The sequence below is a fragment of the Oryctolagus cuniculus genome, chromosome 10 (genome assembly GCF_964237555.1).
Source record: "Oryctolagus cuniculus chromosome 10, mOryCun1.1, whole genome shotgun sequence".
In the NCBI taxonomy this organism is placed as follows: domain Eukaryota; kingdom Metazoa; phylum Chordata; class Mammalia; order Lagomorpha; family Leporidae; genus Oryctolagus; species Oryctolagus cuniculus.
In genome coordinates this window covers 30,665,343-30,678,219 of record NC_091441.1, presented here as the reverse complement: position 1 = coordinate 30,678,219, position 12,877 = coordinate 30,665,343, and the positions used below count along the sequence as shown (strand labels likewise).

The window sequence follows — 12,877 nt, the reverse complement described above, 5'->3', positions numbered from 1 at the left end:
AGACAGAGGCAGAGAAAGGAGAGGTCTTCCATCTGCTGGTTTACCCCCAAATGGCCCCAGCTGCTGGAGCAGGACTGATCCAAAGCCAGGAACCTGGAGCTTCTTCTGGGTCTCCCATGTGGATGCAGGGGCCCAAGGACTCAGGCCATCTTCCACACCTTTCCCAGGCACATTACCAGGGAACTGGATCAGAAGTGGAGCAGTCAGGACTCGAACCAGCACCATATGAGATGCTGGCACTGCAGGATGGCGGTTTTACCTGCCATGACACAGCGCTGGCCCCAATGTTCCTGTCTAAATGTGGAACTTAGTTGCACAGGTGTTCATTCCTTTAAAACTCACACACACACACACACACACACACACATATATTCTTTTGTAGAGACACAGGTGAAGTTTTAAAACAGAAAATTCCAAAGCAGTTGACATTTAAAAGAAATTATCTTGCACCGGATTCTGTCCCGGTTGCTCCTCTTCCAGTCCAGCTCTCTGCTGTGGCCTGGGAAGGCAGTGGAGGATGGCCCAGGTCCTTGGGACCTGCACCCACATGGGAGACACCAGGAGGAAACACGTGGCTCCTGGCTTCGGATCAGTGCAGCAGCCGGCCGCAGCAGCCACTTGGGGAGTGAACCAATGGAAAAAGGAAGAACTTTCTGTCTCTCTCTCTCTCTCTCTCACTGTCAGAAAGAAAGAAAGAAAGAAAAAAAGAAAGAAAAAAAGAAAGGAAAGGAAAGCAAAGGGGAAGGAAGAAAGGAAGAAAGAAATAAAGTTATCTTAAAGAAAAAAATGAAGAAAGATTGTGAGGACAAATGAGAACTATTTAGGGAAGAATAATAGAGATGAGAGTTTTCTTTGTTTTTAGATTAGGGGATTTCCTATTTATTCCTGTGAAACTTCAGCACAGAGAACTGTATTATTCAGCCTTAAAAGAAAGGAAATTCTTGGACCAGCACTGTGGTGTGGTGTGTTAAGTCGTAGGGAGCACCAGCATCCTATATGGGTGCCAGTTTGAGTCCTGGCTGCTCCTCTTCTTCCAATCCAGCTTCATGCTAAGTGCCTGGGAAAACATTAGAAAATGGGCGAAATACTTAAGCCCCAGCACCTACGTGGGAGACCCAGAAGAAGCTCCTGGCTCCTGATCATCCTAGCTCTGGCCATTGCGGCCATTTGGGAAGCAAACCTGTGGATGGAAGATCCCCCACCCACCCACCCCCAGCCTCTAACTTTGCCTTCCAAAGAAATAACAAAACCTTTAAAAAAACAAAAATAGGGACTGGTGCTGTGGCTTAGTGGGCTAAGCCTTCGCTTCTGGCACCAACATCTCATATGGGCGGTAGTTTGAGTCCTGGCTGCTCCACTTCCAATCCAGCTCTCTGCTGTGACCTGGGAAAGCAGTGGAGGATGGGCCAAGTGCTTGGGCCCCTGCACCCAGGTGGGAGACCCGGAGGAGGCTCCTGGCTTCGGATTGGCACAGCTCCGGTCACTGCAGCCATTTGGGGAGTGGACCAGCAGATGGAAGATCTCCCTCTCTCTCTCTGCCTCTTTATAACTCTGCCTTTCAAACAAATAAATCTTTAAAAAATAATAATAAAAGGGAGGAAATTGACATAACTACATCACAGAAGAAGTTTGAGGATATTATGCTAAGTGAAATAGATGAAGCACCTAAAAGTCAAAATCACAGCAACAGAAAGTAGAATGGTAGTTGCTGAGCTGAGAGGAAGAGGAAATGGGGAGTTATTGTTCAATGGGTACAGACTCTCAGTTTCACAAGACCAAAGGATTCTGGCGATGGATGCAGGAATCAGCCATACAACACTATGAATGTATTTACTACTAATGAATTTTAACTTGATAGAGTTAAGATTTTATGTGTATTTTACCACAATAAAAAAATTTAGAAAAAGAATTCAAACTAACAGTTGCAGTCATAGCTGCCAATATTTTTATGTGTATATTTAAACATGTGACATTAACACTTCCACTTTATAAAATTCACAGCAAGTCCATAATCCATAATTGAAGGCTTCTTGTTTTATTTGCTCATTTGTCCAGAAGTAACTGATTTTTCCAACACTTACCTAAACTTGTGGGCTTGATGAGAACATCAAGGACATCATAAAAGGGCAGGTTTTTTAGCTGCACATCAGGATGGACAGGAGGAATTGGGGGAGATGGCTGCTGCATCTCAAACGCAGGCTTAGTGTCTGGCAGCAGCACAGAACCAACAGGAGAGGACGGTGAGTGAGAAGTAACTGAAGTGGAAGGCAACGCGTGGATTCCAGCCGCAGCCAAGTCAGGCTCCGCAGGCGAGGAGCCACCATCCAAATTGAAAACCGAGGATTTGATTGCGGATAAATCAGAAAGTCCTTCAAGAGTCCGTGGATATCGGCGTCTGTACAATTCTCGGATTTTAATCTGAACCGCAGGGCTGCAGCCACTCTTCAATAAATGCAGCGCCCTCATCAGGAGGTCATGCTTGCGCCCACTTTTATTCCGTCCAGCAAAGCCTAGTAGAACTTGTAGTTCAGAAACCCTAAAACTAGAAACCATATTCTAAAAGGAAAGGGGAAAAAAAATAAGCCAACAGTCACCCACAAGCATAAAAATCCTAATATATACTAACAAAGATTTTCTTCCTGCACACGCTAATACTAGCAATTTCACATACTACTAAGAACTATTACTACTGATAAAGCTGTTCCCCATACAAATTACATTCAGGTTATGTTGTTCAAGTGTATTCTGTTGTACTCTTGATTTTGACCATCTACATCCTATGTTTCTATTGACCACGTCATTATCTGATTATGCTCAAATGTAAACTCAAAATTGCTTTATGACTATGAAATCTATAACCAATGAAAATGTTCCTTTTCAACCCAAGCCTTCCCAATATACACACTGCAAAATTATCACCAATTTACCAAAAATTTCCCAAGTTTTTGCTAAACATCTAAAAAATTAGATTTTTACATTGTATGTGTAACTTCTGTTGCCAAATAATTCTACAAAATCAGAAAAGAATTGTGAGCCAAAATTCAGTGAGCTTTTCACCCAACACAAACATGACAGAACAGAAAACAAAGGTATTCTAAAATATTAAAGCTAAATACTGCATACACCTTTTTCAGAAAACTTCTCAAACAGCTGCATTCTCAGCTGGGTATATTCAAATGAGAAAAAGACCTCTGAAGAACAAGGAAATGAGTAGCCATAAATCTTACAAAAGGCAAGAATCCCTGCACACCACTCTAGTGAGCTTTCTTCAGTATAAAACCAAGCTCCTAAGCAGCTCCAGCTTCTCTTCAACTTCTGTTTATTCACCAAAAGCCCCTGCTGCCTCATGAATCCAATCATTTCCAGTCAAGTCTAAATTCACAAGTAAACCAACCACACTTGTGTCATATTTACCTTACACAGTACATGTGCACCATCTAGCAAGAAACAGGGGGAAACTCCACAGCTAAGCTAGGCCCTCTCAGGAGACCTCTCCGATATTAGGGCTTGGGGTCCCCTACCCCTCCTCCACAGTGCTGCACCCTTTCCAACCTGCTCTTCCCATCAGGGCAGCACCTACAGCTGGCCCTGACGCAGAACTGCTCTGTCTGCACTTAAGTTTCTTTTTTTTTTTTTTTTTTTTTTTTTTTTTTTTTTTTGACAGGCAGAGTGGACAGTGAGAGAGAGAGACAGAGAGAAAGGTCTTCCTTTGCCGTTGGTTCACCCTCCAATGGCCGCCGCCGCCGGCGCGCTGCGGCCGGCGCACCGCGCTGATCCGATGGCAGGAGCCAGGAGCCAGGTGCTTTTCCTGGTCTCCCATGGGGTGCAGGGCCCAAGCACCTGGGCCATCCTCCACTGCACTCCCTGGCCACAGCAGAGGGCTGGCCTGGAAGAGGGGCAACCGGGACAGAATCCGGCACCCCGACCGGGACTAGAACCCGGTGTGCCGGCGCCGCTAGGCGGAGGATTAGCCTAGTGAGCCGCGGCGCCGGCCCTGCACTTAAGTTTCAATGATGGCTCAGAAGCAGTTGTTTAAAATCCTGTACGGGGGCCAGTTGTGGCACTAGGTTAAGCCTCTGCCTGTGGCATGAGCACTACTACACTTTGGATCCAGCTCCCTGTTAATGGTCTGGGAAAGAAGTGGAAGTTGGCCCAAGTGCATGGGCCCCAGCACCCACATGGGAAACCCAGAAGAAGCTCCTGGCTCCTGACTTTGGATCAGCCCATCTCTGGCCATTGCAGCCATTTGGGGAGTGAACCAGTGGGTGGGAAGAGCTCTCTCTCCTTAAAAAAAAAAAAAAAAAAAAAAAAAAAACCAACTGCATTGCTTTTAGGTAATTGATGGGAACAATACTTGGAAGTTTTTAAAAATGAGGACAAATTCAGAAACACCAAAATAATCTATTCTGTTCCTTCTGTATCATAATTGTAGTTTACGTACTCTGTCTCCATGTTTCATATTGTACCAGTCAGAAAACATTGTTAAAATCTTAGCAGCCATTTTATATACTTACAGTGGTGTCCAAGAGAAATATAACAAAACCCATTTACATAATTCTCAACTGTCTTGTAGCCATTTTGCAGTAATAAATTTAAGGCAGCTTTAATAATAGTTATTTAGGGGCTGGCGCTGTGGCATAGTGAGTAAAGTGCTGGCATCCCATGTAGGCGCCAGTTCGAGACTCAGTTGCTCCACTTCCGATCCAGCTTTCTGCTATGGCCTGGGAAAGCAGTAGAAGAAGATGGCCCATTGCTTGGGTCCCTGCACCCATGTGGAAGATCAGGAAGAAGATTCTGGCTCCTGGATTTGGAGCAGCCCAGCTCCAGTCATTGCAGCCATTTAGGGGAGTGAACCAGTGAATGGAAGATCTCTCTCTCTGCCTCTAACTCTTTCAAATAAATAAATAAATCTTTTAAAAAAAGTAATAGTTATTTAACCTAATACACCAAAAATATTTTTATTTCAACAGGCAATCAGTTTTTGTGATTTAAAAATACAATTTTTAAAAGTGTCAATAAGTTTTTTTTTCATACTAAGTCTTCAAATGTCCAGTGTGTACTCTACACTAATATATCTCAATTTGGAAGTGCTCTGCTAGAAAAGAAATGTGATGCATTTCACACAAATTCCCTTAACACTTCAAGGGAGTGTTGGATATCAACAATAGCACTCACATGGACACAAGATACCTGTGATTCCTTCTAAAAAGACCAGATTAGCTCAAACTTCATTACTTTGTTTCACTGCTTACATTTTCAGATATTCTTCATTTTAAGGGAATCTTTCTTACAGAAATGACAAATTTTACAGCACAAAGTCACCCTAAGTGTGGCTTTCAAAAAGGAATTTCTGAGGTAAATAGATTCTGGAGACCATAGCATGGTGACTATGGTTAATGATGTATATAGATGTCCCTTGGCATCCTTGGGGTACTGGTTCCAGGACCCTCTGAGGTTACTAAAATCCATGGATGCTCAAAGTGCCTTATATAAAATGGCTTAATACTTGCATATAAACTAGGCACAGTCTCCTGTGTACTTTAAATCATCTCTGGATTGTTTATAACACTGGCTGGAGAATAATGACAAGGGAAAAAGTTGTAAATGTTCAATACAGACACAACAGTTTTCCCAAATATTTTTAATCCATGCAGAACCCATGGATATGGAGAATGTACCTTATCCTAAATATTCTCACCACAAAAACAGGTAACTATGTGCAGTGATGGATATATTAATTAGTTTGATTGTAGTCAGCAATTTGCAATGTATGCATATATCAAAACATCACACTGTTATCTTGAATATATATAAATATCAATTATACCTCAATAAAGCTGGGGGCTGGCTCAGTGGGTTAAAGCTTCAGCCTGCACATGGGTGCCAGTTTGAGTCCTGGCTGCTCCACTTCTGATCCAGCTCCCTGCTAATGCACCTGGGAAAGCAGTGGAGGATGGCCCAACTCCTTGGGCCCCTGCACCCATGTGGGAGACCCTGAAGAAGCTCCTGGCTCCAGGCTTAAGATTGGTTCAGCTGGGGCCGGCGCTGTGGCACGCTAGGTTAATCCTCCGCCTGCTGCGCCGGCATCCCATACAGGCACCGGGTTCTAGTCCCCACTGCTCCTCTTCCAGTCCAGCTCTCTGCTGTGGCCCGGGAAGGCAGAGGAGGATGGCCCAAGTGCACCTGCATTGGAGACCAGGAGGAAGCAACTGGCTCCTGGCTTCGAATCAGTGTAGCTCCAGCCATTGCAGCCATTTGGAGAGTGAACCAACAGAAGGAAGACCCTTCTCTCTGTCTTTCTCACTGTCTGTAACTCTACCTGTCAAATAAACAAATAAAAAAATATTTAAAAAAGATTGGCTCAACTCTGGCCGTTGTGGCAATTTAGGGAGTGAACCAGCGAATGAAAGACCTCTTTCTCACATTCTCTCCCTCTACCTCTCTCTGAAACTCTTTCAAATAAATAAAATAAATCTTCACCAAAAAAAAAAAAAGAAGGAATTTCTGGAAGGTCTCATATCACATATCCCCAGTGGAATCATTGCTTGGCAAAGAGTGCTAATGCAACTAGCTCTATAAGCTGTTGTAAATACACTATCCACTCCTTAATCTGATTTTGTTTTGTTTCAGCTACTTGCCATCAGTGATAGTCCAGAAATATCAGAAATAATTCATAAGCTTTAAATTGCACACTGCTCTGGGCAGAATACTTCTTGTGCTGTCCAGCTCTGTTGGACCAAAGATGTAAATCACTCCTTTGTTCAGTGTATCCACACTGTATACACTACCCACGCATCAGTCCCTGAGTAGCACAGTATCACAGTGCTTGTGTCCAAGTAATCCTTATTTGACTTAATAATGGTCTTAAGCACTAGTCCAGAGATACCAGAAATTCAGATATGCCAAACAGAAGGCATACAGTATTTTCCTTAAATGAAAAGATGGATGTTCTTGACCTACTAAGGGAAGAAAAAAATATCATATCTGAGATTGCTAAAATTGACAGTAAAATAAGGTATTTTAAGAAATACATTAGAATAACTTTTTATTAGTACATGGTGATAACTTTCCTATTTTATTTTCATTTATCTCTTGCTTAATTTATAAATTAAACTTTCAGAGATATATATATACATAGGAAAAAATACAGTAAAACAAAGGAGTTTCAAAAAGTTTGTGGAAAACTGCAATTAAAATACAAATTTCCCATGAACTTTTTAAAGGTCCCTCATACAGTGTTCAGTACTTCATTTCATTAGGCATTTGGGGATTTTGGAACCTATCTCCCTCCAATAAGAATGAACTACTATATACCAATAAAAAGGAAGAAAGGGATAAGGTCTTAGAACTATGAATGTGGAATCACAGGATGATGAACAATAGGTGGGACAACCTATTGCAAAATACTGCAAAGATAAGTAACTCCCAGAGAGTCAAAGATAATGGTTTTGGGAGTCAAAGGGGCCCTGCGGAAAACTTCAGGCCAGCAATCAGTAGTTTCACCCTGGTACCGAGACTTAAGACCCTGAGAAAGCCACTGTAACCTTCTAGTCATCAATTTCTGCTTACAAACAGTAACAAAACCAAACACACACAAACACACCACACACTGTTTTTATTTAGCATTTACTGTCAAGAATCTCTAGGGGGGCCGGCACTGTGGCACAGCAGGTGGTTAAAAGCCCCAGCCTTCAGCGCCAGCATCCCATATGGGTGCCAGTTCAAGTCCTGGCTGCACCACTTCCAATCCAGCTCTCTGCTATGGCCTGGGAAAGCAGTGGAAGATGGCCCAAGTCCTTGGGCCCTTGAACCCACGTGGGAGACCCAGAAGCAGCTCCTGGCTCCTGATTAGCTCATCTCTGGCCATTATGGCCATTTGGGGAATGAATCAAATAAATAAAATAAATTTAAAAGAAAAACTCTCTAGGAAGCTTAAGAAATAAAATTGTATTAACACATGCTTCTGACAAATCTTACTGGATCTCATTTCTTCTTAAACCAGTACCTACTTTTTTTTTTTTTTTTAATTTAGTCTGAAAATCAGTTTTGAGTCCTTTTGCCAGTGAGCAGGTATGGTGAGGAAGGTATCAGAGCCCTCAGGGTCAGCCTGCTATGAATACTACCAAAATGGATTTCAGCTGCTTCTTCACCAACCTCTGACATCTCTATATCTTTAGCCTAATTTTTTTTTAATGCAGTGTTTCTCCCCTACCTTACTGCCTCCCCAAGACTGCCAGGCTGCCTTCCAATATGTCTGCTGTGATTACAATGTGCTCTACACAGAGGGATTTCTCCACACAGAAATATGTGGCCACAATTCAATTTTAACATAATACATAAACAATCCAAATCCTAAAGAAGAGTGAACATAAATTGAGACTAAGACTTTAAGTCAACCTGTTTCTTTTATCAAGTTTAAGTAAACACACAAGTATAAAAGTTTTTAAAGCTGGAACATTATGTAATTTAAATATTACATGTAAGATCAAATAAGCTGAAGGTGCAACATTTACAAAACATTCATCAAACAGGTAAAATGTGATAACTACATGTAATCATCAATGCATAAAAATATTTTCCTGAGACTGCTCTTCAACTCTTAACCCTGATGTGAAAACTGCAAAATCCGTTCAAAATCTGACGATGCTCCAATTAGCGGCAAGGGTCAATATAAACTCTATAGATCCCCATCTGCTAGGATATAATACAGGGGCAGAAGCTGGGAAGCTGCTTTGAGAAACTGACAAATAACATTATTAATGCTTCCTGTCCCAGCTGCAATACTTTAATAAACTACATTTTGTTTATGAAAAGGAACAAAGAAAAACCCCCAGATTAGCATAACCAATACCTTAAAAGACTGATCAAATGAATGTCATAGAGAAACTATGTTACAAGAATGATACACTAATTTCTACCTACTACCTGTTTCAGAGATGACAGGAAGCCCAAGTTCCGGGTGAAAACATGTATTGCCTATAATTAAATCCCCTTTGATTTGAAGAACCTTAAATGGATCTCTTTCCTAAAATGCAATGATTGGGGCTGACATTGTGGTGTAACAAGTTAAGCTGCTGCCTGTGACACCAGCATCCCACAAGGGGACCAGCTGGAGTCCCGGCTGCTCTACTTCTGATCCAGCTCCCTGATAGCGCACCTAGCAAAGCATTGATTGAGCCTCCACACCCTCATGGTGGACCCAAATTAAACTCCCAGCTCCTGGCTTCGGCCCAGCCCTGGCTGTTGCAGCCATCTGGGGAGTAAACCAGCAAATGGAAGACAGTTCTAACTCTGCCTTTCAAATAAATAAATATTTTTTAAATTTTAAAAATTAAAAATGCATTGACTACTGTAATTTCCAGAGTTAACGACATCAAAACTGAAAGCCAACCATTAAAAGAAACAAAGAAAATATAATTCAAAGTCTATAAAACAAACTAAAGGCTGAGCAGGTATCTCCCTAAATGCTTCTAATATTGAAACTATTTAAAATACAGTAATCAATTCAAAGAGACAAAAGACTAACATAGCAAGACAGACCAAAAAAGAAGAGGGGGAGAATGAAAGGGTAAAAGAAAATAAAAGAAAAACCAACAGACTGATTAGAAAGCAAAATACAGCCTGTAAAGTCAGACTCACAAATGGGAAAGTAAACAAATCCATCTTAAAAATGAGAGAACTTCAAAGACCACAAACAGGAAGCAAATATCTTTAAGCTAAGAGAACAGCACACGCAACTATATCCTAGTACCTTAAAAATATAGACACAAAAGATTTCCTAGAAAAACAATTACTCCATGATCCAAGAAGAGGTACATCTTTACCCCATCCCCATGTAAAACATCTACCCAGACAAGACAGTTTAATGAGCAAATTCTACCAAACCTTGGAAGAAAAGGTGGAATTTTGTTCCCTAAACTGCTCAAGAAAACAAGATTCAAGTACATGTTAGAAAACATTGAAAAAATAAATTTAAAAAAAAACTTGAAAAAAAGTGAATTTGCAGTTTGAAAATTTCAGTAGGGGATCCACATCATAAATTTTTAGCAAGTCTGATGAACAGTCTGATATACCACCTATTCTTCCTCATTTCCCAAGACAGGCCACAAGGAGTCTTCATGTAATACAATTTATAAATCAGTATTAACACATGTTTCCTGTGAGTATAGGCATAAAAGTCCTCAATACAGTTTAATCCAGGAATATAAGACTGGCTTACTTAGTAAATGACTTGGTTAAGATCTCTACCTCTAAAGCTACAGAGCACTGAAAATTCATATATAAAATTTTGTAATACATGGGATTTTCTTTCTGGTAATTTGGTAGAAATAGGTGGGGAATACATAAATTTTTGCAAATCTAATGTTTCCACAATTAAATTAAAAGTCTATTTATATAGAAGAAATTGGGTATAGGATACATGGAGACTACTCTGTACTATCTTCCAAACATTTTCTGTAAAGCTGAAAGTGTTCTAGATTTAATTAAATTTTTAAAGAACTCTTTGAAGGGAGAGGGGAGGAGAGGTTGTGGTTTAAATAACATTTCCCATAAAAGGAACCCAGGGTCCTCAGGGGAAAGGCAGACATGCAGGTCTGGAGTAGAAAATATGCTAGACGAGCCTAGAACATTTCATCATACAAGAAGTTCCTGGGGGCAAAGATGAAACACTTTGAGTGTCAAAAAGAATATTCTTTATGTTCTTTTTGTACATTTATTCATAATGACCCCTTCAGAAGATTTTAAAGAACAGCTCACGAATATAAAATTTTATAAAGCTAAAAAATGCATTGATTCAAGGAGAAAAGCCATGATTATCTGAATAAATGCTTGAAGAACATTTGCTAAAATTCTTTCATTCCTGGTGAAACCTCTTAATAAACAGGAACAGAAGCAAGCTATTAACAGGATAAATGGCATTATCAGAATTCAAAAGCAAATGCAGGGGCCAGCACCGTGGCACCTTGGGTTAATCCTCCACCTGCGGTGCCGGCATCCCAAATGGGCACTGATTCTAGTCCCAGCTGCTCCTCTTCCCATCCAGCTCTCTGCTATGGCCTGGGAAAGCAGTGGAAGATGGCCCAAGTCCTTGGGCCCCTGCACCTACGTGGGAGACCTGGAGGAAGCTCCTGGCTTCGGATCGGTGCAGCTCCAGCCGTTGCAGCCATTTGGGGAGTGAACCAGAGATGGTAGAACTTTCTCTCTCTCCCTCTCACTGTCTGTAACTCTCTCAAATAAATAAAATCTTTAAAAAAAAAAAAAAAAGCAAATATACTAAAGATGAAAGATCATAAGGTCAAGGCCAATAAAATGCACACTAAATTTTGTTATTCAACATTATTCCAAATACTCCAGATAATACAGTTGTTTAAAGCAACATTTACTATTTATATAGATGACAGACCTCATTATTGAAAATGTAAGAGAATTCACTGAAAAAAATCAGACCATCAGCAATTAACTTCTCCCTTTAAGCTGCAGCTTAGGACACTTGCATCCAATATCAAAATGCCAGTTTGAGTCCCAGCAACTACCTGCTTCCAATCTACCTTAGGAGGCAATACTTGATGTTTGGCACCTGCCACCCATGTGGAAAACAGGGACAGAATTTCAGTCTGGCCAGCCCTGGTTTTTGGTAGCACCTGTACAGTGAACCAGCAGACGGAAGACAGCTTGCTTGCATTCTCTCATTTCCTCACCTCCCTGCCATCATTCTGCCTTTCAAGTAGACGAAAATAATAATTTAAAAATATTTTCACGGGATGGTGCTGTGGCACACTGGATAAAGCCACCACCTGCAGTGCTGGCATCCAATATAGTTGCCGGTTCAAGTCCCGGCTGCTCCACTTTTGATCCAGCTCTCTGCTATGGCCTGGGAAAGCAGTAGAAGATGGCCCAAGTCCTTGGGCCCCTGCACCCGTGTGGGAGACTGGAAGAAAAGCTCCTGGCTCTGGACTTGAGGCCATTTGGAGAATGAACCAGCAGATGGAAGATCTCTCTCGCTCTCTCTCTGCTGCTGCCTCTCTGTAACTCTACCTTTCAAAAAAATAAACCTTAAAAAAAAAAAAAAAAAAAAAAGACAGAGGCTACTAGGCCAAATGCCTGCCCCGGGATTTGTAATTTGAAAGGAGGAAGGTCTCACTGAAAAACTAACTGGGTAATTACCTGAAGGAGTAAGCAAGCACCTGGAGAAAGCATTCCAAGGCATAGGACACAGCAAATGTAAAAGTCCTAAGGAAAACAGGTCCAGCACATTGGATGAAAAGTAAAGTGCCACCCCTGCTGACCAGAGCAAGCTACAGGAGTGAGTATGAAGACACCAGAATGAGCAGCCAGGAAAATGATAAACCTAGGGAGGAGTTCAGCCTAAACAAACATTTAATGTATAATGACACCAAGTCTGTGAAGCAATGAAAATGCTGGGCAACAATGACATATAATTGTTAATCTGGTCAACAGTTTAAAATGTTCTATGGGCAAGAAAGAAAAAGATGGCAATTTCAAAAGAAACTTCAAGACAATTAACAAGTCTGTGAAACAGTAAAAGTGTAAATTTCACAACTAGTCTAGTGGAAAAAAAATGAGAAATAGGGAAGAAAACAGCCTACTGAAGGAAAGAAAGAGAAAGCACAAAAAAGCAAGGTAGCACAAAATTAAATGAAAAGTTGAAAAGAAATGCAAATATATTAAAACCCCTCAAAAGAAAAATGAAATCAACTCTCCATTAAAGAATAAGATTAGGCTACATCATTACATTACAGACATCAGAAAGATAATACAAGAGTACTTCAAAAAGTTTGTGGAAAAGCATAATTAAAAGGTAAGTTTATTTAGGGATAAAAATATCTCGGGGATCCGTGCATGAGGGGGTCCTCAG

General features: G+C 41.0%; 1 protein-coding gene across 42 annotated transcripts in view; it reads right to left on the bottom strand.

Annotated features, from left to right (window-relative positions):
* The window catches only part of PIAS2 (protein inhibitor of activated STAT 2), a 105,896-nt gene that overhangs the window by 68,119 nt on the left and 24,900 nt on the right, over positions 1-12,877 (bottom strand). For all 42 annotated transcript variants that reach the window (XR_011379338.1, XR_011379341.1, XR_011379344.1 and 39 more), the window contains one exon: positions 2,082-2,556. Coding sequence is in view for 35 of the 42 variants with exons in the window: in XM_070050211.1 (XP_069906312.1) it covers positions 2,082-2,556 (475 nt within the window). In the remaining 7 variants the exon portion in view is untranslated. The remainder of the gene's footprint in view (positions 1-2,081; positions 2,557-12,877) is intronic.